At 35.6% G+C, this 24,522-nt stretch overlaps 1 protein-coding gene across 3 annotated transcripts in view; it reads left to right on the top strand.

Moving 5' to 3' along the window:
* BTBD8 (BTB domain containing 8) overlaps nt 1–22,035 on the top strand; it is a gene marked incomplete at its 5' end in the record, with an annotated part of 36,038 nt that extends 14,003 nt beyond the window's left edge. For 2 of the 3 annotated variants that reach the window (XM_082287056.1, XM_082287058.1), the window contains 13 exons: nt 2,040–2,120; nt 3,158–3,254; nt 3,877–3,965; nt 4,180–4,282; nt 8,355–8,537; nt 9,344–9,481; nt 10,510–10,639; nt 13,169–13,230; nt 14,277–14,910; nt 15,210–15,300; nt 15,868–16,007; nt 17,069–19,393; nt 20,737–22,035. In XM_082287056.1, the coding sequence (XP_082143182.1) occupies nt 2,040–2,120; nt 3,158–3,254; nt 3,877–3,965; nt 4,180–4,282; nt 8,355–8,537; nt 9,344–9,481; nt 10,510–10,639; nt 13,169–13,230; nt 14,277–14,910; nt 15,210–15,300; nt 15,868–16,007; nt 17,069–19,393; nt 20,737–21,206 (4,543 nt within the window). In that variant the 3' untranslated portion in view covers nt 21,207–22,035. The remainder of the gene's footprint in view (nt 1–2,039; nt 2,121–3,157; nt 3,255–3,876; nt 3,966–4,179; nt 4,283–8,354; nt 8,538–9,343; nt 9,482–10,509; nt 10,640–13,168; nt 13,231–14,276; nt 14,911–15,209; nt 15,301–15,867; nt 16,008–17,068; nt 19,394–20,736) is intronic. The other variant, XM_082287057.1, reaches the window with a different exon arrangement.
* Between the last annotated feature and the right edge of the window lie 2,487 nt (nt 22,036–24,522).

The raw sequence follows: 24,522 nt of genomic DNA, 5'->3' as shown, positions 1-24,522 counted from the left end.
ATGGCTCTGTAGCTAGAAATAGCTGCTGGCTATTAGAATTGGGGTTTTGGCCTTGGAATCAGAATGCAAGTGAAAACACCAAAAAAAAAGGTATTAAAATACATCCAACACATCTCAAAACACTTGTAAAAGTATACAGTAAACACAGGAAAGGTAATTCTTATGGTGTATAGGTGGTTTGAAGTTTGAGAAGGGGCAAGTTTGTGATTTTTAACTGGGAAAATTTTAACTGGGAAGGGTGCAACTCTCTTAATAAACTACTTTAAACAATTGAAAACACTGATAATGGAACTGAATGTTTGTACCTGGGCTGATGGGTTCATTTTAACATTCAATTTAAAAATATTTAACTCAGAATTAATTAATTAAAGTACTTAATATGCAAAGGCCAAGCACAAATAGGGATTTCATGTATGACATTCACCATGGCTTTCTGTGTGAGAGTAATTGAGAGTAGGATGAATACTTAAGACTTCATAGATAAGCTGGGGACTGCCAGGTTAGTTCTTTTCAGTATCAGAAAACTCTATTGAAATACATTCAATTTCCTTTAAAAGCAAAGGAGTACTGATCCATGTACATGTTAGCTGTTGGCTGACTCAGTTTTCTTCAGAAAGAACTGTGTACCTTACAGTGCTGCAAAATGTAACTGCTTTGTGTTAATATAAAATTGCTTGGTCAAGTGATACTTACTTAAATATTCATATTAGTTTTCTGTCAGTGAAAAATACTACTGCAAAATCAGAAAGGTTATCTGTCGATTTGATTATAACTTCCAAATCCTTACAAAACAATATACTTGCAATTTAATTTATTCCTTAGTTTTTGTGGTGTTTTAGAGGCTGATAGTCACCAATTACTCTGGTGTTTACACTTCTCTCTCTGTAATTGATTTCTCTGTGGTTAAGAAATTTTCATCCTTATTTTTCAGAATAGGCATTCTTCTGAGAAGTACTAAATCCTTATATGAGACTATTCTCATGCCAATGTTGCATAATTTCTGCTATTATGGGTTATAGTCATAATTTTACCTTTTCCAGTTCACTTTTCTGCTTAGTGCTGGTTTCTGTGCTGTCTTTGACATAACTTATAAATGAAGTATATGGCTTACTCTGAAATAATAAAAATTCTGCTTAAGGTAACAGCTGTCAAGACTGTGGGGAAGCTCCTTCTCTCTGACTTTATGGCAATTGTGTGTGCTGATATACGGGGAGACAACTGTGCTGATTTTGCTTCTTTGTATGTTGCAACGCTGGGTTTTTTTCCTTTTGTTTTTAGTCATCAGTTTCAATTGCATAAACATGTCTAATGTTTTAAAGGGTCTTAGCTCTGCATGACTCTTCCATTTATACTAATGCACAGAGCACTTGTGGGTCCTAAAGATTGCACACAAAAATGTATGTGCACAAGTACAAGAAAGTGGTGTTCAGATCATGTCCATCATTTAGGCATTCTGTGCCTTTCTGCATTATGATGCTGGGACTGTGAAAGGATGCAAACACTACTGTGTAGGACTTGCAGCTTTCTTAATCTGAATAAAGACTTTCTAAATATTCTGAGTAACATTTCTACTTAGCACTGTAATAGAACTACTAAATGTATTTTTAGTGTTGCAAAAGATAAATATGTCATAAAATAAAGACTTAGAGTAATTATAATAAAACAATTATATAGTTACTTAATATTGACTTATTGCTAGTAAAGAGCTTGGCAATGATGAAAAAATCCTTCCTCCATATTATCAGCGTCAATAATATAGTTATTAGTATTAGTCTACTTATTGCTTATTTTTAAAGATTCAAAGTGTTAGAAAATTTCAGCAAGACTATTGAGTAGCTAAATTCACCCCAAATGTTGTCCATTTAGATAGTTTTGCGTTGCAAAATCTTACTGCTTTAATTTTATCAGATCATTCACCTTCCATTCACAGAGCAGCTGGATGATGTATCAGCTTTTTGACCAACTTCCTTTGGTTAAGAATTGGGATGCATTTTATTATGGGCATGTCTTTATTTGTATTTTTTCATTCTTTTTTGCAGCATAAGCCATGCAGAAATGAGTGTCATCTTGCATTTTATATATGGAGCTATTTTGGACTTCCCAGATGAAGTTGATGTTGGGTATATATCAATTTTTTTTTTTTTAATTGTAATTTCTGCTTGTTTGCTTGTTCTATATTTTCTCAGTTAAAAGTCAAAAGGAAAATTCCAAAAATAAAGCTCTTGAAGAAATCTTATTTATTTGACAGCCACTGGAAACGGTGTGCCAGCTGTTTTTGGAATACTCTATGAGGAGGATGAAAAACAGGACGATGTTTAATACCAAAATAATTCCTAATTTGCCTGTACCTTCCTTTTAGTTTTCAGAATAATATATACAATGTGTGATAGTATATAACAGTTAATATTTTTAATTTATTTTTTAATAATCACTCAACTTGATGAGAAGGCTAAGTAGTTAGTCTTAGATCCATGAAAGATGACATACAGGAACCAATGTAAATGTTGGCATTTTCTTCTGGGATAGTTTTTAATCACCGTTTTATACATAATCCTGTATTAATGAAGTAAATTCTGAAATTTGTGAATTATTTTCTGAAACCATTTACATATTAGGTGATGAACTCATCCACTAAACATGAAAATGCTACAATTTCCTAAAAATATGGAATTGTTTATATGTCCCAATATCAGTGTATAATGAATTGATATAGAAAATAAAACTATGGTATTGATTATTATATAAAGTAACTAATAGTTTGCTCACTCTGCTTTCTAAGAATGTCATCAGTACCTTTTATGTAATCTCTGGAAAAAAACCTACAAAATTCCAAAACTCCACTGGCACAAATTTTTTTTTTTCATTTGCTATCCTTAAAATAGGGAAACTGAGAGTCTCCTAAACAGTTTCTCAGCTAGTGGCTGAGGCTTGCTTCTATATAGGCTGAATTCGATGGCTGGGAGATTATTATTAGGTCAATATATGTTTCTGTTTTGAAGATTATTCTTTGGTAAGTGTCACACTTTGGTTATCAATCTATTTCTGCAGTAAGTTCTGACTGAACAAAGAGGTGAAGTTAGCATGTAAATTGTCCTGTAAGCAAAATGAATATATCACAAGGATTTTTTTATTCCTGTCGCTACTGCTTTCTCTTTAGTCGCATGTTGGGCATTGCAGATATGTATGGGCTGGATGGGCTAAAAGAAGTAGCTATCTACATTTTGAAAAGAGATTACTGCGATTTTTTCCAAAAGGTATGTCACTTCTCATGCTACTTTGTGAGCTATAGAGCCTGAGAATTTTGAGTCTATTACTTAACACTTCATCATAGTGACAAGATACGTGAGATCTACACAGTCAAGGTGTTGGCTGAAGACAACAGTCCCTGTTTTTAGGTGTGAATCTGGGATTGATGGTGGGAATAAGGCCTGTGATATCATCCACCTATTTATAGACACTTGGAAACCCCAGCTGATTAAAAGCAGTATTCCACATGACTAATTCAATGTATTAAATCATGCTGAGTATAGTTTAATATGTGCCATTGTAAATGTAATTGTTCTTGGTGGGCATGTGCAAATGCTTTATATTTGCATATCTCGTTTCATGGGCATAGATTTAGAAAAAAATGTCTGTTCAATTAAAATTGGTTTAAAAACAAGCACCTGCGTAGAGTTGAGCATTTTCATGCATTAGGCTCATGAGGCTGAATCCTACTTTACTGACATGTGGAAATAGATGACTGCATAAAGGCAAACAAACTTAAATATCGTGGCAGCTGACATTACTTCTGTTTGAACTAAAGATTTTGTACTTCTGTATGGTTTCTGTAAATCAAAATGTACAATAATAGTGATAATTTTCTAACAACTTTAGCCTGCTCCTGGCAAACAGCAACCTGTACTGGAATGCATGGCCATTGCTCATTCAATGGGAGTGGAAAACCTATATGCTGATTGCATGAGGTAAGTAAAATAAAATAAAATATTTTATTTTTAATTTATCTGCTTTCTGTTGAAAATATTTTATTTTGCAAGATAGGGTTTATTTTGGCATATGAAATATTCACATTTTAAACATGTTTTTTCTTCACAATACTTCAGAGGTATCACTTATGCTAAAAAGTGAATATAGAACATTTTTCATCTCCTTACCTAAGAATGGCTCTCTTTTTAACAGATGGGTAGGAAAACATTTTGCAAGATGTTTTTCAGAGAAAAGCTTTGCCAATTTACCTACTGAACTTCAGAACAATTGTCTTGTTATGTTGATTAACTCTTTGGTAAGTAGTGTGCTTTGTATAAAAATAGAGCAATGTAAATTTTTTTCCTTATTTTGCTGTACAATGTAATTTAAGAGATAATAAATACAGTATCTTAAATATGTAGTACATTTATACTATGTAAAAGTTCCAATTAAAATAATAATTTAAAAAACTGTTTTGATGCGAGATGCCATTGTTATGCTTCGTGACACACAGTCTAATGATCATCACATCCAAGTCCACCATAATAATAGAAAATATGTTTATGAAACACAACTGTGACATCATAATGCAACATTGTGGAAGTGTTCAAGGCCAGACTCGGGGTGGAGGGGCTCTGAGAAACCTGGTCTAGTGGAAAGTGTCCCTGCCTACAGCAGGGAGGCTGGGATTAGATGATCTGTAAGGTCCCTTCCAACCCAGGCCATCCTATGATTCTCTGGTTATGTATTTGGATAGTGAAGAACAGGAAATCACTGTATCAGTCGCTATGTTACATGGTGGCATACATAATTTGTGATTGCCTTTTCATTTTTACCTGTATTCTAATTTGGAAAAAATTGACTTCTTTATTTTCAGACCTCAGGTGGTCACTGGCTATCAATGATCACAAGCTATTTGTTTACAGGCAGGCTGACTTTACAAAAATAAAGTAGCAGTATAGTACCCATATCTTTTACTTCTCAGATGAAAGTACTACACTGGTCCCCCCCAAATCTCTGCTTTCATTTTTTGTGGCACGCACTTACATTGTTCCAATTTAGACCTGCCTAAATTTAAGTATTTTCTAACTGTATTTCTGTATAAAACTGTGCTCAGAGCTGACTTAAGGTAACTGATTTGAACTAGACCTGTTAACAGAAATTTGGTCAAGTACTCAGCCTGTAAATACATGGAATTGTAACAGATATGAAAACTATGTAGAAATAAACGTAAATCAGTAGAGCTGCTGCCAAACATGACTGGTCTATATATGTAGCTGTAGTGTGGAATGTCACAGACAAAATGTAATCTAACTAGCTCAGGTAACATTCACAACATGATTTTGGTTCTAGCACACAACAGACAACTAAATGTGTGGCATCTCGTATATCGCATGCTGAAGTCGTTGTCGCCATGTCTGTGTTACCGTGTTACACAAACTAAATAGCTCCGTATGGCCGTGCACACTGTCAAACATACCTCTGGTTCAAGAGTTGCACTCTTAAATGGTTCTGGCCAAGATCTACCCCTTGCTGGAAGGACTGTGAAGCCTTCTTGGGAGTGTTTTTTTTTCAGGAATTCTATGGTGAAGTACTTAAAGTGCTGAGGCCAGCAGGTCAGCTATGAGTGGCAGCTGCAACTGCATATTCAGGTGAAAGCCTGCAAAATGACAGATTTCAGAGCTGTGTGCCTTTAGGCTGGAGATTAGATAAAGGTTCTATACCCAGAGGGTGGTTGGGCACTGGAACAGGCTCCCCAGGGTAGTGCTCACAGCACCAGCCTGACAGAGTTCAAGAAGTGTTTGGACAGTGCTCTCAGGCACATAGTGTGACTCTTGGGGTGGTGCTGTGCAGGGCCAGGAGTTGGACCAAGTGATCCGTGAGGGTACCTTCCAGCTCACCTGTGCTTCTGTGATCAAGAGAAGCTTGAGAATATCCACAGTTATAAAACCTGAGCAGTTCTACCACAATGCATAAATCTAACAGAATAAAGATGGCAGCTCAAGAGTATGCCTAGTATCTCAAGATGCTGAGTGTTCTGCCCCTATATTAGACCATTAAAGTGAGCTGTTCCTCATAAAATATGCACACAGCTTTGTATTAAATTGTATAAAATTTGAGATGTTTTAAGTAACGTTTTCAGATATAGATCAGTTCATTCTGATCTACACAGCTGTTCATAGTTAAACCACCACCCATCTCCAACTCCAAACTACCTCAGGTGTGTACTGTAGCCACAAGTGCACGTAGACACAGTTCTAGGATCTTCTCTAGGCCCTTTTGCAACATTACTGGGACAGTTTAAAGGTAAATGTTCAGGCCTTCCTTCCCCTCTGCTTATTCTAGTATATAAAGATGCTGTGGTTACAGTTTGTATTGAAATACATGTGCTACCTTGCCAGCATTTGCAGAACAGTCATGGCACTGTGGTACTTGGTACTGCCCCTGTTGTGTACCCAGCTTCTCTGGAAGGTTTTTGCAGTTTGGACTAAAGTGTGTTTTAGTTCCCATATTAATGATTTAAAATTTGTGTTGGTGTGTCTTTGCAAGATTCACTGGTATTTTATGGACTGAAGTCTTTGAAAGCGTCTAGAGTTGCAAAATTAAACAATAAAGTATAAGCCTCTTCTGTCCAGAGAATGGTTCTGGTGAGCATTCATTTAAGCGTTTAAGACACCCATTCCAAAAACTTGTGGAATTCCGGGGGGGAGTTTTTTGCAATCTGCAGAAATGCTTTAAAGCTGCTTGAGGGAGGAAGAAGAAAAGGTCTTACATTAATTTTGCAGGGGCTACTGTATGATTTACTATCCTTTTTCTCTGCTGCTAGAGTTCTCTGCTGTAAAACTAACAGTTACACCCAGTTAAACAGTATAACTCTGCCGATCCTTTCATTTACCAATGCTGGAAATGTAAAACCTAGTTAATGTGACAGCCCTTTAGAGGGAAAAAAGGTGCAAAGAAAAGGAGATTGCTAATGGGAGAATCACTGGGAAACCACAATCATGAACACAGAAACATTAAAATGGGAGTGCCATTTAAAGCACTCTCCAGGTGCTTTATATATACCTATCCCTGATGTCTCAAACTCATGCAAGAAAATTACTGGAGTTTTAGATAAGTAAAGTGGAGTCCACTTTACAATGCTTAGGAAAAAAAGTACAATGAGAGAAGTAAAATTCAGTTAGAACCACTTCTACAAAGTGCTGATTTAATTAGAAGTCAGTGAAGGCATTTTATATTTCACTCTAAGTGTCTAATGGGAGTAAATGCTTATTGCCTTGTGAGCAGGGGTTGAATTCGAGGCAATTCAAAAAGCTTGTAATTGAGTCCAGTGGGAGCAAAATCAACCCATAAGCATATATGTAATTGTTAATTTACGTGATCTGCAGAGAAGCAAACTGAGTTTGCCCAGAGATGAGTAAAATAATTTTTAAAATATATTTTAACAATGGATGGCCAGATTTTCTCTTTCAACTGTAATATGCACAAAGAAGGTACTCCCTGCTTTTTAAGTTGCCTAGGACAAATGTGATTGTGATCTGAATTTGCAGTTGGGGTTTTTGTGTCAAATATTTATCTGAATTGTTGCTTTTTCAAGTGTTACTGCATAATTTATCAGTGTCCTGCCAGGTCATGTTGAATAGAGCTTTCAGGCCATTCTAATGTGGATAACCATAAATTCCAAGTTCTTTTCAAGTGATGTGTTTGCCAGTAGAAGTTGCCCTCAGGTACTGTGCTGATGCCATGCATGAAAGAACCAAAGACACAGACCAGGGTAATAAATATTAGCAAATCTGTTTGCATGTTTGAAATGTAATTAGAAACATCACAGTTACTTTTCTTTGAGAAACTTTAGACAACAAAGAGGGTAAGTTCAGTTAAAACTCCATCTGGGAAGATAAATATTTGTTGTCTGACTCCTTTAAATAAAGCAAAAGGATTCATAATTACGAAAAAGTTTTATCTGTATCCCGAATGCTAGGCCATCCACACCCACCTAAAACCTCAACTTAGATGTTTTATTCAAGAATTTATTACATCTTTCAGTGACCTATAATGTTTTTTCTCTATTCAGCTTCTCCAGCTAACATTTGCCTTATTTTCTTCAGGACTGCAGTATGTAATGACACAGTTGAAAAAAATATAATAAAATCTACTGAAAATGTTACTACCTAACTGCAGGCAAAACAGAACCAATAGATTTTTCTTTTTCTGCTTTAGTTTCAAAGGCACATATAATTTTAAGAATTATAAAAATCCAAATTTATTTAAATAAGGGAAATAATGACATTGTGTAAAAGTTCAGTAACTGGACAGAAGCTACTTTACAATCAGCAATTCTTTAGGTAATTGCTTGGCAACGGGCTAATTTCTGCTTCTGTTTCAAGAACCACAAGAATGCTGCTTTCCGTTTGATGGAGAGTGACCGGCTGATCAATAGCCTTCCCCGAGTGAAATGGACAGAGACAGCTGTGGCCTTGGCATCACGGTTACATGAGGAATGTGTAACCTTTATTGTTGCAAACTTCCCACATGTAGTACAAAGTGAAAGCTTCTCTGTTTTGCTGCAGGTAAAAGTGCCCTCAAGTTATTATATGCTTCCAAATAAATTGAATTATATGACATTTTGGCAAGTTCAGGCTGTTAAATTACCAAAATACTTTCAACTTTTGTTTTGAAGTACAATTCTGTGGAAAATTTTAAAAATACTTGGGCAGCACTAAGATTTTTGGGGGGTGGGTTTTTCCAGGTTTGTTTTAAGGTACATAAATACTTTGATACACAGGGCTAATACTGCATTCAGATTATGTGCTTCAGTTAAGCAAAGGTTCCAACTGATTTAGTGGGACAGTTTCTGTGTTGTAAAAAGTATAGATATCAGCTCCAAAAAAGCTTTCAGATCCCTGGAATAACAGCATGGGTTTACAGGATTATGAGAATGAGCAGTGTACTCAATCTTCTGATTTTTTATTGTGAGTTGCACGAATGTGGCAATGCTGTATGTTCTGGTGAGAACATACCTAGTCATCCAGCCAGTTCGTTTCTCTTGTGAAATATGTTTTTTAATATGTACAGAGGAGTGAAAAATATTATTAGGGAAATGTTAAAACAATTTGTCTTTGGATCCAGAATTGCATGGGGCTGTAAATTCATCACAGTGTGCTTGTTTCTAAAATTTCTGTTAATGAGCGAGGCCTCAGGATAATTTGCTAGAGGCCTGGAGAGGGGTGGGATTATGGAATGGATACAAAAGAAGATGCTCAGTTTTGGAATACCTCCTGCACAGCTTGATAGCAGATCGTCTCTGCTCAGTAATGCTTTTGCATACAAAGTACACGCTTTTGTTTTAAACAACTGCCTTTTGTTGTTTCCTCAGGCACAGGCAATGAGCAGCAAACCTGACCTTCTAGAACTAATTTTCAGTGCAATTGAAAAAAGCATTAATAATGAAAATAGCTGCTCTCTTCTTGTAGCAATGGATATGTTGTTGGACTCTGCAAATGTGAAGGAGATGGTAGGTTCTTCAGTGTGCAGTGTTTGCAGAAAAACTATTCTAGTATTGTTTCATGTCATGGTTCAAATCAGATGATATGGTGTGAACTCAGATGGCTCAGTCATGCAACTGGGGTCATACACAAAAGCATCTGCATAAATCCAAGATCCTTTTGGAAGTACAGATAATGTAGACATTTGTTTACTTTAAAGAGAAGCCCCCTCCTGGCAATCAAAAAATTCCTGTGTATTACTGAAAATATAAGTCCTATGGGCAGCACTGCCCCATTGATCTTTACTATCAATTTTAATTTGTGATAAGAAAAAAACTTACCAAAATGCTGCATTACCTCAAACTTACAGGGGAAGAGAGCTTATTCTCATTCTCCCTAAATATTTCCCCCCATTTTTGTGAAGGTCACAGGTACATTTGCTTTTGTTTAAGACTGTCCTCTAAAGCAAGGACTGACATTTAATCCCATGTGTGTTTTTTGGATAGGGTGGAGATGTCAGGCTCCATGTGTGTAACATACCGTGTATATTCACACATCTAAATAATGACATTTAAGCTGTGGTTGACTGTAATTCTGGGAATAATTCATAAATAGTATGACAAAGAGTAAAAAAAAAAAAAGAAAAATTAATTACTGCAGTCTGGTGCTATTGTAGATCTACTTGGTCAAAGCAATGAAAATTTAATCAAATACATTATTTTTCCCTGGAGTATTTGACCTTGTTGTGACACAGCTGACAGTGAAGAGCTATTATGGCGTTCATTTAAAAAAAAAAAAAAGAAAAGGAAAAAAGAGCAATGAGAGCAATGTAGTGCTTACTAGTGCTGTAATTTGTAGGTTTTAAAGTACAGAAAAAAATCACTGTGGTGGGCAATAATCCTTCAAAAACAGCATCTCCATCTACCAGACCGTTATAAAATATAAGTGATGACATCATTGATCTAGCTTAGGGAGTAAGTAGATTCTGAAAGGAATAATGACTGGTTGCTATGACAATATGCCCCTCGCCAGCTGCTGATTTGTTACTTGAACACAGGGTTTTACGTGCAAGATCCAGGCGCTGCGTGATAAGCTCTGGGTCTTCCTGGTTCAGTCTTTTTATGCTGTTCGTCACACAGAAGGCTGGAAGCTGATGAGGCCAGACCATCAAGAGAAAATACAAGCAGGTATGTCTGGCATCAAATGGCATTAGAATTTTTTAGCAATCTGTTTAGTAGATACAATGCAGATGGAATTGTGGAGCCTGATACAAATTCAATCAAAATTTGTGCTGCTTTGTGTTTTGAAGTGGTGTTTTAGAATAGAAGCATGATGGCATGCTTAGCTAGTTTCAAACATGGGAATCAATAAGTAATTTTCTGTGAAGAGTCTGCCCTGCTTTTCTTTTTAGGAGTATGTATGATAGAAACCTCCCACCCTCCCCATCATGTAGATGGATTCTATTCTTATTTACAGCTACTCTAAATTACTGAAAACACTGCAGTAGGATTAAAAACCTTATCTGCCTCATTTTTAAGGAGATAAGAGCTGTGGATGAATTAAATTTGCACAAAGCAGATTATCCATTCTATGAATTCCGTTTCTGTCCTTTATCTTTTTCTCCATGATGTATAAATATTGCTCATCTCTTGCATAATGCTCATCCTGTGCACTGGGAACAAATGCAGATAGCTGGGCTCCTCAGTTGATTGGCATTGTGATCTTGTGTGTGCTGCTGCAGAGAGCCCCTAAGGAGCTGCATGGTGCTCTCAACATTTTAACAGACAGCACTTCCAACAAAAAGGAGTTTTTGTTCTGAACGCTCCTTTGTTTTGAAGTGCACGAGTATTCTGAGGATGTGGAACTGATGATGGAGTTCGGGTTATGGTTTAATATTAGCTTTGACAGTGCAGTGTTGTAAAAGAAAAGAATGTTACATACTTCTCTGAATTCAAATCACTTTTGATTCAAAGGAGAAATAAACATTTTTATGTCCCTTTTGATAAAGAAAATAGTAGCTAGGATATAATAGTTATAAAAATGTTTATTCCTAGAGGTAGATGAAAATTTTATTCTACATTTACATGCTGAAAGATGCAATGACAGTCTTTCTAAGCATGATTTAGGGATGTAGTCAAATAATATCTCATACTACTCTGTAAAACAGGATTAGGATTTCTTTCTTGATTATAAAATCCTTCAGGAGCAGAGGAGTTGGCTTTAGAAAAAAGGGTGGGTTGTTCTGATTTCGGGTGGTTTACTTTTAAGATGATCATGTATATATTGTGAATGATGTTTTAGCTACTTTACACTAGTGCTTTCAATAGAAAAAAATATTTAAAATCAAGGTGTGTCTTAGTGGTCCAAACTCCATCTTGCCAAAAATTGTTTTGTTTTCTTTTAGGTTAAATTCTAACTGAAGTTGCATACATTTTATATATGAAAAGGCTGAAATGTTTGCATGAATTATCTGGTTTAATTACAGGCAAAGCGATTGTACAATATTGGTAGACAAATTTTAATCCTCAGGTGAAAAATGTCTAGGATAACTTAGGTCAACTTTCATCTTAAAGATTTCTGGTGGTGGCTTTTCTCCTGGAAATTTAGCCTATATAGATTTAGAAAGCTGTAAAAGAGGAGGAAAAATGCCAAAATAAGAGAGATGATATTGTGATTCTTTCATTTACAACCTGTCTTATGTTTTCTTAGGCACAAGTTTATATGGATTTTGTCTTAATATATTGGTATGTATTAATGTGCAGAGTCACTGCTAGAAAAAGGATTAGATCCCTGGGGTGCCATTTTCAGCATACCTTTTGTGTGATTTTTAGAGACCTAAATAAAAATTATTTTTAGTATCTTTAGTAAGAATTCAGCAGAATTTCTGTATTATACATACAAAAAATGTTTCCATGTATAGCACATCAGAACATGAGGCACTGAATGCCTAAATTTTTAATATATTTTTTGCAAAACCTTTTCTTCAGCTGAAATATGAATACAGATATAAATGAAACCTATCGATTCTGGGTCTGTACAGTGTCTATAAATATCCTTTTTGTATTCTACAAGTGCAACTGATTTAAAAGCTTTGTTGAAAACTGCTTTCCTCCCAGAGTACATCAGATAAAAAAAAGGCATTCGCTGCCTGAAACTCCACATGACAATCACAGGGATAATTCTCATGACATTATGCTGCATGCTATCCAAAGAGGCACTATGACCTTAGTGTGTACATTTAGGTATTTTGGCTTTGTCAGTTTTGAAAACTAATTTCATTTACTTTAATGTAATTAATCTTTTCTTTATATAGTATAAATAAATATCTTATAATTAACAATACAGTTAAAAGCCATTAATACTCTAAATTTGAAGGTATCTTTTTGTAAATTTTGTACACTTTCAAAGGTCTCAGTGCACTGCTAGCTTTAAATGAATTGAGCTTGGATAAACAAAAGTCTTACTATGGACATGGGGAAACAGAAGAGTTAAGTAACTTGCTTATGGCCATGTGATGTCATTACAGATCCCACATTTTTTGTTCCAAACATAAAACCATGTATTTCCACTTAACATTTGCTAGCCTTTCTAGAATAATGACAGGACCCAAAGAAGTGCTTTCTGATTTCACATGATGTTAACTGAGTAGGCTGGCTGGATTTCTGTCCCCCTTTTTTCCTGCCAAATAGTAAAGAAACTGCTTGTTCCTTTTACAGCTGCATTTGACAAGGGTGATGACCGAAGACTTGGCAAAAAACCTGTATTCACCAGTTCTCAGGTAAACACTTACATCCAAACATTAAAAACATTCAAATAATTGCAAACAAAACTATTTTCATTATTTGTTTTAAATTAATACTAATTTTCCATATTGCTTAATGGACCTTGGTTTTGAAAAATCTGTATTTTCTTGTGAACTGTTTCTGCATAATCAGTAATGTTCATTACTGGACACATCTTAGGACTCAGACTGTGTTGTGTGACATTTTCAAACCAATAAGCTCAAATAAAAGGCAGGAATTTGTGTTCAGAATCTCACATTCCTCTCTTGCTACATAATGAAACTCATCTGTTTCCCAGAGCAAATGGTTTGCCACTGAGCTAATGAACCTCTGCTATTATTACAAGCCACCACAACACTGAGTCTGTTACACTCCCTGCTCTGAAAAATATTTTTTAGTGCACTCAACAACTCTTCTATTGAAACTCACACTGAAAACTACATTATTAATTGGTAAAAAAACAGTATGGGTTTCACATGATTTGACAGTCTTGGATACATTGCAATGACACTAGTATCACAAAGATTCCCTTTCATGCACTTAATTCTCCATATTTGAGTTCCTCTTTACCTGAGAGTATCGATACTGTCATTTCTCTGTGGATACGCTGTTGGTAGTAGTTAAAAACATCACATATATTGTAAAATAGTTTTTGGCTTTGTTTGTAATAATGCGTAGTATTTATTCCTTTTTGGAAAATATGCACATACAACTCAAATTTTTTTTTACTTCAGCAGACACTAATAATATAAATAAATATTACAGAGTAATTTGTTCAAAGTAAAAGTGAAACTCAGCTTAGATATTTCTGTCTCCTCTACATAGAGCAGTACTTTAATATTCTTGAAAGCCAGCAAACTGAGCTTAAATGTGTGTGTGTATATATATATACCTTTATTTCTATGTTGAATCTTGTTGCTTTAGATTCATGTACTACTTTAATGTACTACTTAGATGTGTTTCAGAAATTACAGATTATGGATAGTTTGGTGTTACAAATGTTTTGTTTGGGTTTTTTTCTGATGCTATTTTTTTTTCCTAGCTAAATAAAAATACTACTGCATCTGTTTGTATAAGGAATACTTCCTGGGCAGAACACGGCAAGAAAGATTGCAGGGGAAATTCTTCCACTAATCAAGATAAAATGAAATCTGATGGATTAGGAGCATCTGGACATGCATCCACCAATAGAACTACTGTTAATAAGACTTCAAAGCATGAGGATGTAAAGGGGAAGGATGGTAAAAAATTAGTTTCCAAGATTACGAAGGATTCTAAACCTGGGGAAAAAGCTGCTTCGCCAAAGGCTAGAGCTGTTATAAAGACAAAAATAGAAAATAATGGAAATGTGAAGGCTGAAAGCATGCTTACCAAGCAAGATACAGAAAAGACATCATCTGCAAGTGGACAAAAAAATTCAGGAAGTAGCAAAGGACTAAAGAATCCTGAGGGAAAAATTGCAGGTGCCAGACCTAAAGTGCTGACAGTAACCTCAAGCATGCAGAACAAAACAAAGCCATTGAAAAAAACCACAGGGAAGGAATCTCCCTCCTTGGTGACTATAGCAGCAACTTCCAGCAAGTCAGCAAATTCAAACATGGATATCCAGACTGCAGGTGAACAGACAGAGGAACCCAAAGAGGATAAATTGGTAGAGGAAGGGAAAAAACAGACTGGTAATTTTTTACAATTCTTTCTTCAGAGTCCTCTTCTGATTAGTCTCAGGCTGGTCATACACTGAAAACCAGCCAGGAAAGCTTTAAGAAAATCTATAAATTGATAAGAGTTACCTTCTTCCCCTGTAAATGAGTATTAGCTGACTTTATGGTCAATTAATAGCCATCTAAAACAGTAAATATTTTACAAGTTTAGCATGTATGGTCTTCTCAATAACTGGTCTTCATATTTTAGATTTTTTTCAGTACTTATATGCAATGCATTTTCCCCTGTAATTAACTCTGAATTTACTTTACAGTAGTGAAAATAAAGGCATCTGTGAAGGTATCAAATGGAGTCACCACCAAAAAAAAGAAGACTGAGCTTGAGGCTAATGTCACAACAAGCAGGTATGTTTATATATGTGTGCATGAGTGTATGAGTTTGGGAAGAAAGGTTTCAGGTGAACTATTAAACCTACCATTAGATGTTCTTTTTAATCTAAGAACGGTTGACTGTAGGATGTTACTGGCAAAACAATTTGAGTTAGGTATTGGCAACATTGCTGTAAAGATAAAATTGGTTTGGCTTTTGTGTTGGACTGTTGCATGCTAATAATTTTTAAATTGTTATAGGTGATTCAGAATTCTGCATACTGGAACAGTTAATGACTACACAAGGTGTTGTAAAATTACCATTTCTGGAATAGTTTAGTTTAAACTACTGGACAGGAGACAGCTGAAGCGCTGTGAAATTGTGAAATAGGTCATTATATATACATGTTTATACATGTTTTTATATAAATTAAAAATATAGATATGCATTTCATTTTTATTTTCAAAAAGTTTACTTTTTATATTGCATTTTCAATGTTTATGTATGTGGGCACATTAAAACACATATATTGCTTGTTTAAATATAATTAAACATTGCCAGACCTAAGCCTGGAAATAATGGATATAATAATTTCTTTGCAGTCTGTCAAAAAAACCAACAGGAAAAGGGTGTAATGAGCAAAATGTACAAGCTGTTCTAAAGAAAAAAGGGAATGTGAGTACCAATTCTGCAGCACAGCAAAAGACTCAAAACACACCTACCAGTTCTCCCAAGAACCAAGGTAAAGTTTCACACAGCAGTTAAATGATCTGCCACTATTATGCAAAGCTTTGAGGTTTGTTTGGTTTTTATCACAAGTATTTGGAAAAATCCTCTGAAGAATTCTGGGTTTTTTCCATATTTCACTTTTGGTGACAATGCTAAACTGTAAAATGCAAATGAATGTGTCAACTTCAAAATACTTAAAAGATGGTCTTCACTGCCAGTTGGTGTTTTCTTCTGCTTGTTTAATCTGCATTGCAGAGTCTTCCATGTGCTGATCCCCTGCACTTCTGCATTTGGAACCATGACTGAGCTCAACAGAAATTCTGTAGGTCGAGCATTTGTAATAGGCAGCAAAGATCTGGACTGCAGACTGCTTTATGACTCCCTATTTTGGTGTTTTCCTGTTTCCCCCCTAGCAGCAGCGCTACTGATACTGGCCCCCAAACAAATACTCGATTTCAACAGCTACTGATAGCAGGTGTAGGAAATGACACTGTAGGACACAGAGATGAAACACTGCTTTAGAAGGATACAAAGTGTTAAGGATGGAGCTCCAATATTGAAGTTATATTATCTTAAATGTACTATGATGTAGAAAACACAGGTTCTGTCAATTTGTGGTCATTAAAGATCTTGCAGTATTTCTGACTGAGCAGGGACATTAATTCTGGTATTCTAATCACATTACAACTAATGTAATTATTTTCTGCCTCTGTTCATTTCCTCTACAATATAAATTGAATACAGTACTCATCACTTCCTGTGCTAAGCTGCTGTGTAGTGTTTGTATGCATTATTAGAGAGCTGCTGCTTTTTACTCCAGGGATGACCACCTCAGTTACAGGCTGAAGTAATTCCTGTATGTATATTCTATCAACTGCTTTAAAGGTGCCAAGATGGTATTTTTATTTACTATTTGTTATTCCAAATCTTAATTCTTTAACATGCCCTAAATCCCTTAGTTACATAAAAAGTTGAGTAATTTGTTTCTTAACATAAACAAACACTAACATAAAACTGGTGAATATACTGTGACTGGCATATACAACCTTTATAGTCTTTTTTACTGTTTGTTAGGACCTCAGGGGGAATCACCCAATTCACTGAAATCAGGAATTTCTCCAAAACATAATGAAGAAAAAAATGTGTTACAACACCTGGTTCAGACAACACTCCCAGAAAAACATCCTTCAGCTAAGAAGAAGAGTATTAAACAATCACAAACACCTGTAACAAAAGCCACTGCAAAAATAACACCTAAGACTCTGGCTCCATCAAAGAATGCTGAGATCACAAACAGTAAAGACCCAAAACAGAAAACAGCTGTACTAAAATCTCAGTCCTCCGCCCAAAAGCATTCAAGGAGTGATTCTCCTGTTGTCCAGAAGAATGTGCACACCTCTGAACACAGAGGTTCAGGACAGAAACTTGAGAAAAACATGGCTGATGCTGTGGCAGGTCAGCTTCATGACAGTAATGAATGCTATTCTGCAAATGAATCTTTAAAACCTGCCATGGAAAGTATCACTGACAATAAATTGCTGGAGTCCTGTCAATCCAATAAACAAAAATTACCAGATTCTTCTGAAAATGTGCAATACAAAATACAATCCCAATCTTCTTCTCCTCTAACTGCAGAAGAAACTAAACTGAATATTTCACTACAAAATGACATGGAAAAAAGACAAATCTGTGGAGATCAGACTGGAATTAGAAAGACTGAAGATCCAGAGAAAGATGATAATACAGCTGAATTTCACTGTCATGCACAGTCTTCCAATGATGGAAATTCAGACTTTTCCAAGGAAACAAATCAGAAGACTATTGTTTTAGGAGAACTGGTCAAAGATTCAAAAGCAGCAAAAGTCTATAATGAACAGAGTGATACAATAAACTCTGAAACAGGTCTTAACTATGGCAAAAACGCTTTGTCAAACTTTTCCCAAGTAACCAAAAAAGAGGATGAGACATCATCTCCTCAGATCCATGTGGAGGGATTTCTTACAGTTGATGAACTGTGTGATGCCTCAGCCTTGACTGAATATAAATCAGTTACAACAGACTTAGATGATGTTTCAGAATGTTCCACAGAACAAATAACAGAAAAATATTCACCTAATTACGCAGAGCTTGTAGAGCCTATGGAAATGCCAGAAAACCATGAAAATGCAGAAATTCCCTTTGTGGACCATTGGAGTACTGGTGCCGTAGATCCAAAAGAGAGTCCTGAATCAGATACTGGCAGTGCAACCACATCCTCTGATGATATAAAACCAAGATCAGAAGATTATGATGCCGGAGGCTCTCAGGATGATGAGGGATCCAATGAAAGAGGGATTTCTAAATGCAGTACTATGTTATGTCATGATTTTCTTGGAAGAAGCAGCAGTGACACAAGCACACCTGAGGAGTTAAAAATTTATGACAGCAGTCTAAGAATAGAAGTGAAAATGAAAAAAGAGGGTTCTGATCTCTTCCGTGTTAATTCAACAAGTGATGATGAAATACCAAGAAAAAGACCTGAAATTTGGTCCCATCAAGAGAGTTCACGGATCAATACTAGAGAAAGCAAAAGTTCTGCTTTTGGTAATGCACAGTTTACTCAGGAAGCAGACCAAGTTTCTTCTTCTGCCGATGAAACAGAAGATGACAGATCTGAAGCAGAGAACGTTGCAGAAAACTTTCCACCATCAAATGCTCCTACTCAACAGTTCCACGGAATTGATAATTTAGCTTTTGAGGATGCAACAGAAAATGATACTGCAAGTCAGGAGTTTTCTAAAACTAAAAATTTCAAACGATCTGTTTTACTTTCAGTAGATGAATGTGAAGAACTGGGAGCTGATGATAAAGTGGAAACTCACACTTCACGTCAGCACTCAATAGATTCTCTTACTCCGTCAGAAGTATTTGACAGTGTTTCTCAAGAGCACCATGGAAAGACATTTTATTCAAGATACTCATTAGAAACTGAAGATGGATTCCTGGATGGCAAACAGCACAAGGATAGAGACAACAGATGTGGAAGTTCTCTCCTCCATCTTCACGGTACTGAAATCCCAGGAAAGGAGAATCAAGGTGCTTCAATGACTGAACAAAATTGCCCAGAGAAAGTATATTCAGCAGATAGTCCACATCCAGGAGAAAAACAGCAAGTAAATATGAAGAATGAGGTGGATAGTGAATTTCACCAGTGCAATAAGTACTTAGACAATGACACAAAATCTCAAGAAAGGCCATGTCATCTGGATCTTCAACAGAGAGAAAATAATTCTGATGTGCAAAAGAGCAGCTCTGCAAAACCTGTAGAAGCCAGTAGGAATCAGATGCTGACTCAGGAAAGTCAAGTGAGAGACAGTCAACCAGCAGCTACTGAATGCGCTAATACTGATTTACTTCCAGGTAATGTACAGAAATAGAAACATTCAGTCATTCAAAACCAAATTAATAGGGAAAGCTTTGGCAATTTGTCTGGGATTGAATCCTGAAGTAATTTTGGCTGAAACTATATTTAAATATTTTTAAGTATTTCACTTGGGTAGAGAATGCTTCTCTGTTTGAAATATCCGTCAATACCCTGCTGTTCAATGAGAAACTTGACTACAAGAAAAGAGATTTTATGTAATGCTAAAAGAAAGATTGGATGCAGTTGTCTGTACTTCAGTTACTTTTGATCCAATCTAACATTGACAGCATCAGCTTTTGATGGAATCTTAGTATTTGTTTTGTCTGCTTGACAACATATAGTATGTCTGAATGGGATGTGCAATAACTAAAGTAATAACCTTAACTAAAGCGCACTGAACTGTTTACCTGAACAGCTATATGAATTATTGTTGTAATTTATTTATTTATTTATATATTATATACAAATTTGAATCATTCTCCCACTGAATATAACTGAATATTTGCCATATACACCAGTGGGAGTAGGTTTGAACTCTGCTTTAAAGCTTATGAGATGTCTAAAATTCTAAATTTTACCAGTAAAAGCTTATTTCCTAAAAGAGAGATTATACTTAGAACTGATGCTTATATACAAAAAAGTTCTAACTTGTTCCATGTAGCTAGATGAATATTTGTCTAGTTTTGTGTTTTGTCTTCTTTATATCAACAATTCAGTCTGTTTATCCCATCAAAAATATACAATAGTGTTGATTACAACTATTGTGTATTCGAGAGTAATGAAACACTGATGATGATCTATGTTCAGCCAGACCACAGAACAAGAAGACATTAAAAGTTGTACTATTTTTTTTAAGTTTGCTTGCCCTTGCCTGCAGCTGCCCTTGCATGTGCAGTGTAGAAATAAGCCTGTGGATAAACAATTTTGGTTTTAATTCTCTTCTAAGCTGACGTAGCTTAAGTCACCATTCAGTAATTATTCTCTATTAATTCCCTCTATGCACCTCCTGGTCTAAATTTAATTTATGTAGTAAATGAGAAATTTCATGTGCATTAAGTGTATATTTACATTGTCATTTTCTGTATCAGAAACTTAATTATGGAGGTTATTGTTAATTACCAGTGGTGATTGCTGCTTTAACTTAATTTATAAATCATACTTTGTTTTTTATATAGGAAATAAATGACTCAAATTTTGTCAATTTTGTATAACCCTCCATCCCCCCTTTTTTAACCTGATTGGATTGTCCTTCCTGAATGAATTAAATTTTGCTCTACACAGCCCTGAGGGGAGGATCATCTACAATTTTTACATTGTACAGTATTGTGAATTATTTCAGGAGACATAGATGATTATGACACAATGGCACAAACCTGCATGTATGAACATCGGCCTCCAAAAACCCTTTCTCCAATATATGAGATGGATGTTGGAGAAGCAATTGAGCAGAGGATGGATTCAGAAACAGCAGTTCTAGAGATGGATTTTGAAGATCAACAGTTTGCAGAACAGGACTGGACTCTACTCAGGCAATTGTTATCTGAGCAGGACTCAAATATAGATTTCAAAAACTCTGTTCCTGAAGACCTTAACTTAGCACAATGTCTTATTAATCAGACACTGTTTCTGGCACGAGATGGTTCAAATCCTCAGGGTACATCACAAGTTGACACATTCAGTAGGTGGACTGAACTCATGTCTCCACTTGACGATTCCTCAGCAAGCATTACAGTGGCAAGCTTTTCATCTGAAGACTGTTCGTCCCCTCAAGGGGAATGGACAATTCTTGAACTGGAAACCCATCATTAAGGTGTCAGCTTTTTGCAACTGAACTCCAACCCATTCCCCAAATCTATTTTTGATGAGTTGTTTCCATACAGTAATGAAATACTGCATCAGTCAAGAATGAACAATTCTTGATACTGAGGCAATCTTTCTGATAAAATGAGGTAAATATGTTAACTTATAATCTAGATTTAATCACAAGTACAATAATTTTTCAAGACTTAAATGTATGTCTTTTCTAAAAATGAACTTTGAGCATGTATTTTCTAGAGTTGTTAGAAAAACTAGATGACATGAAAGAAAAATCTGGGTTTCCACCCTCCCTTTTATCTTTTTTTTTTTTGACATTTAATGTTCTCATTGATCAAAAATTTAAAGATGAATGCACAATTAGTAGAGCTATTCCTCTCCTTTTACCCCCCCTCTATATGGTGACTTCATTTTACAACAATAAAGATTCAGAACGGTTGTGTCAAAAGGTGATGTGTGCCAACACTACTTTAAATGTCAGAAAAACATAATAATAGTCAAAGAAAATGTTTCAATCTGAATCTGCCTTGGGCCTTATTAATATGAGCAGCTTGTTTCATCTGTTTCTTCCAGATTTAATTTTTGTATTTTGGTTTGTTTTGTTTAGAAGTTTCCAATAAATTTTTTAAATTGCCTTTTCTTCAAATATAAGACTTCAGAGGGTCTGTGCTGTATGAAGAGCACTGTTTCTTTCTTGGAAATGCACATATTTAAGTAAATATTTTAAGTGGCATAGTGCATGAATTCAAAGGAGTTGGTAGAATGTTGCTCCTGCTCTAAGAGACAGCATGTCTGATGTCTCCAAAAGTACATCTGAATCTGAAGTTGTGGTCAGTGTTAAATCTGAAGTCTGATGTTAACTAGAATTACCTTCAGGCATTAAATAATTACACTTGCACCATCCTGATGCTGAGGCATAGCAAGATTCTCAGGAATTTGGTTTTGTTTATTTTCATAGATGCCACATTTTTAGGAGCAGTAATAGGATTCTTGCATCTTCATTAATATCTCTAGCATTGCTTTTATAAATTGAGACTAAATGTCACCATAACCTTTCTTTTGACTCAGAGTGAAATAGGATATACAGATCATTCTGCTGCTTTTGGCTCTTTGGGTGTGGATAGGACTGATTATTGTCTTTTCTGATTTGACAGGGGAGGAAGGAATGAGAAACTTTCTGTAATTCTTACCAAGTCAGAATTCCTGAAACATACAGGGTTTTTTTCTTGCAAAGGTTGGACCCTCTTGAGATGTCTGCATTATGGAAACAGTAGAGCTTGTCTTTCACACAGCTTAAAATCTAAAAAGGAAGTATTCTACCTCCTCTTAGTTATTAACAGAAGTGCCTTCAGAAGTGGGTGCCATATAGCAGTAAAAGGCTACTAACATTCTATTTTGATTGAAACTATATAAGTACACAACTTAAGCTGGCTGTAACCACTGATAACATGGTCAGTTTTGCAAGCTTTTGCACAATTCCAGCAGTGCACCTTAATTTTCTTGACAAACTTCATTTCTCTTTGTTCATAGTCAGAAACTCAGTTCTGTGGAAATATGAACTTGCCCTAGTGTATGATTAAAGAAGTTACAGCTTTGGATTTGACATAATAAAGATTTTTGAGGCAAAATATCTAGCAAGCCACTTTGTTGGATTTCTGGTACAAAAGTAAAAGTAATGTTTTATTCTCAAAATGAATGGAGGAAGAATTTTATCTTGTTCTTTAATACCAAGGTAAGAGAAAAAAAGGAAAACCTCCCTTTCTCTTTTATGTCAGTGGAGGACTCTAAACTCATGAAAGGAAGATGTTCAGTCTCATAATAAAAATCTTTCATCTTCTCTTTTAGCAACAGTATGAATAGTCCAAGATATTATAATTCAAAATATTATAAACCTAATACTCTGTATTTAACCCAGTCTTCATATTGAGCGAGCTAGAACCGCCTTTAGAAGGTGCAAATCCTCAAGAAAACCTATTTTTCACCTTCCGAGTTTACAAGGTATATCAATAGGTGATAATTTTTTGCATAAAATAAAGAATTATAGTACTAGCCATAGTAAAAGATGATGCTCAGGAGAAGCTCTTACAGAAGGCTAAGGAATTGTGTTTTTCAATGTCTGTACTAAAGTAAAAATTGTTTACCAAAAAGTTTAATCAACTTTAAAATCCTGATGATATTCTGACAGTGGACATTCACATGCTAGACAAGATGAAGTGATGGAAAGGAGAAGTGACAGAAAGTGAAAGAAGGGATCCTTTTGTCTGTTTTTCGCTTTGCCCATGTTTTTAACTTCTTACTGAATTGATAAAGGGACACTGAAAATTGACACAAAATTTCAGGTTTATTGTATGAAATGCAATCACATGTAGGGTTTTCTTAATTGGGGTTTTTGTCTTTTTCAGTTGTATCAAAATTAACTAGCTTCTCTCTTCAAGTCCCCAGTAATGTTGATGCAATTCCTTTAACAGTTTTGCAGCAGACCACTGATTAGGATATGGTATTGTTCAGTTGGTACATAGGCAGCCATAGAATTCAGCTTCCCACAGCCAAACAGTGTCTGTAGAAGTAGCAGGAATAGAAAGTGGTATTGTTTTTAATTCGCGTTACTAGAGTGCCTGTGAACCTTAATCAGACCAGCATCCCACTGGCTAGACATTGTACAAACAAAGAACAAAAACAGACTTCCCACAGAGTGGTTAGAATCCAAGATAAGACAAAAGACAAAAAAAAAAATGCACATGAATGGAAAAGTAAAATGAGAGTGTCAATATTTGTCTAGCTGATTAGCAATGGTTTCAGCACATCATCAGTTTAAATAGTCATTTTTTCTCCTGTGTGCATTACGAGAAGGGGAAGCTGGAGGGTGAGATTTGAAGGCTGGATAACGAGGGAGCTGGAAGAATGGATATTCCTGACCAGCCTTGTGTGCTGCCTGAACTGTTTTGAGTCTGACCTCATTCAGGAGAACGTTCAAGCTTTAAGTCAGGTGTAGGTGGCTATTTGTTTAATAGTATCAGTCACTTGAGTTCTTTGGAGTCCTGCTCATACCTCCTGACAATGATTTTGTCACTGTATTGGCCTCTTCTCCAAAACATGAGAGAATGGATAAAGGTTTGAAAACTTCATAGAGAAACAATCAAAGCCAGTGTCATAGGCTCCAAGTGAATAGTGATTACAAGGTCCTGAAAGACCTTTAAAGCAAAGACAGGATAGATACATCTGATGAAACAGTGAAAGTGGCATCAGTGAGGAAACTAAAAAGACGGCATAGTCAGAGCACTACCCTTGCAGTAGTATTTTGAATAAGAGC

Source organism: Coloeus monedula (genome assembly GCF_965178545.1).
Source record: "Coloeus monedula genome assembly, chromosome: 9".
NCBI classification, from domain to species: domain Eukaryota; kingdom Metazoa; phylum Chordata; class Aves; order Passeriformes; family Corvidae; genus Coloeus; species Coloeus monedula.
The sequence above is the reverse complement of the archived record's forward strand: the minus strand, read 5'-3'. Positions and strand labels throughout refer to the sequence as shown.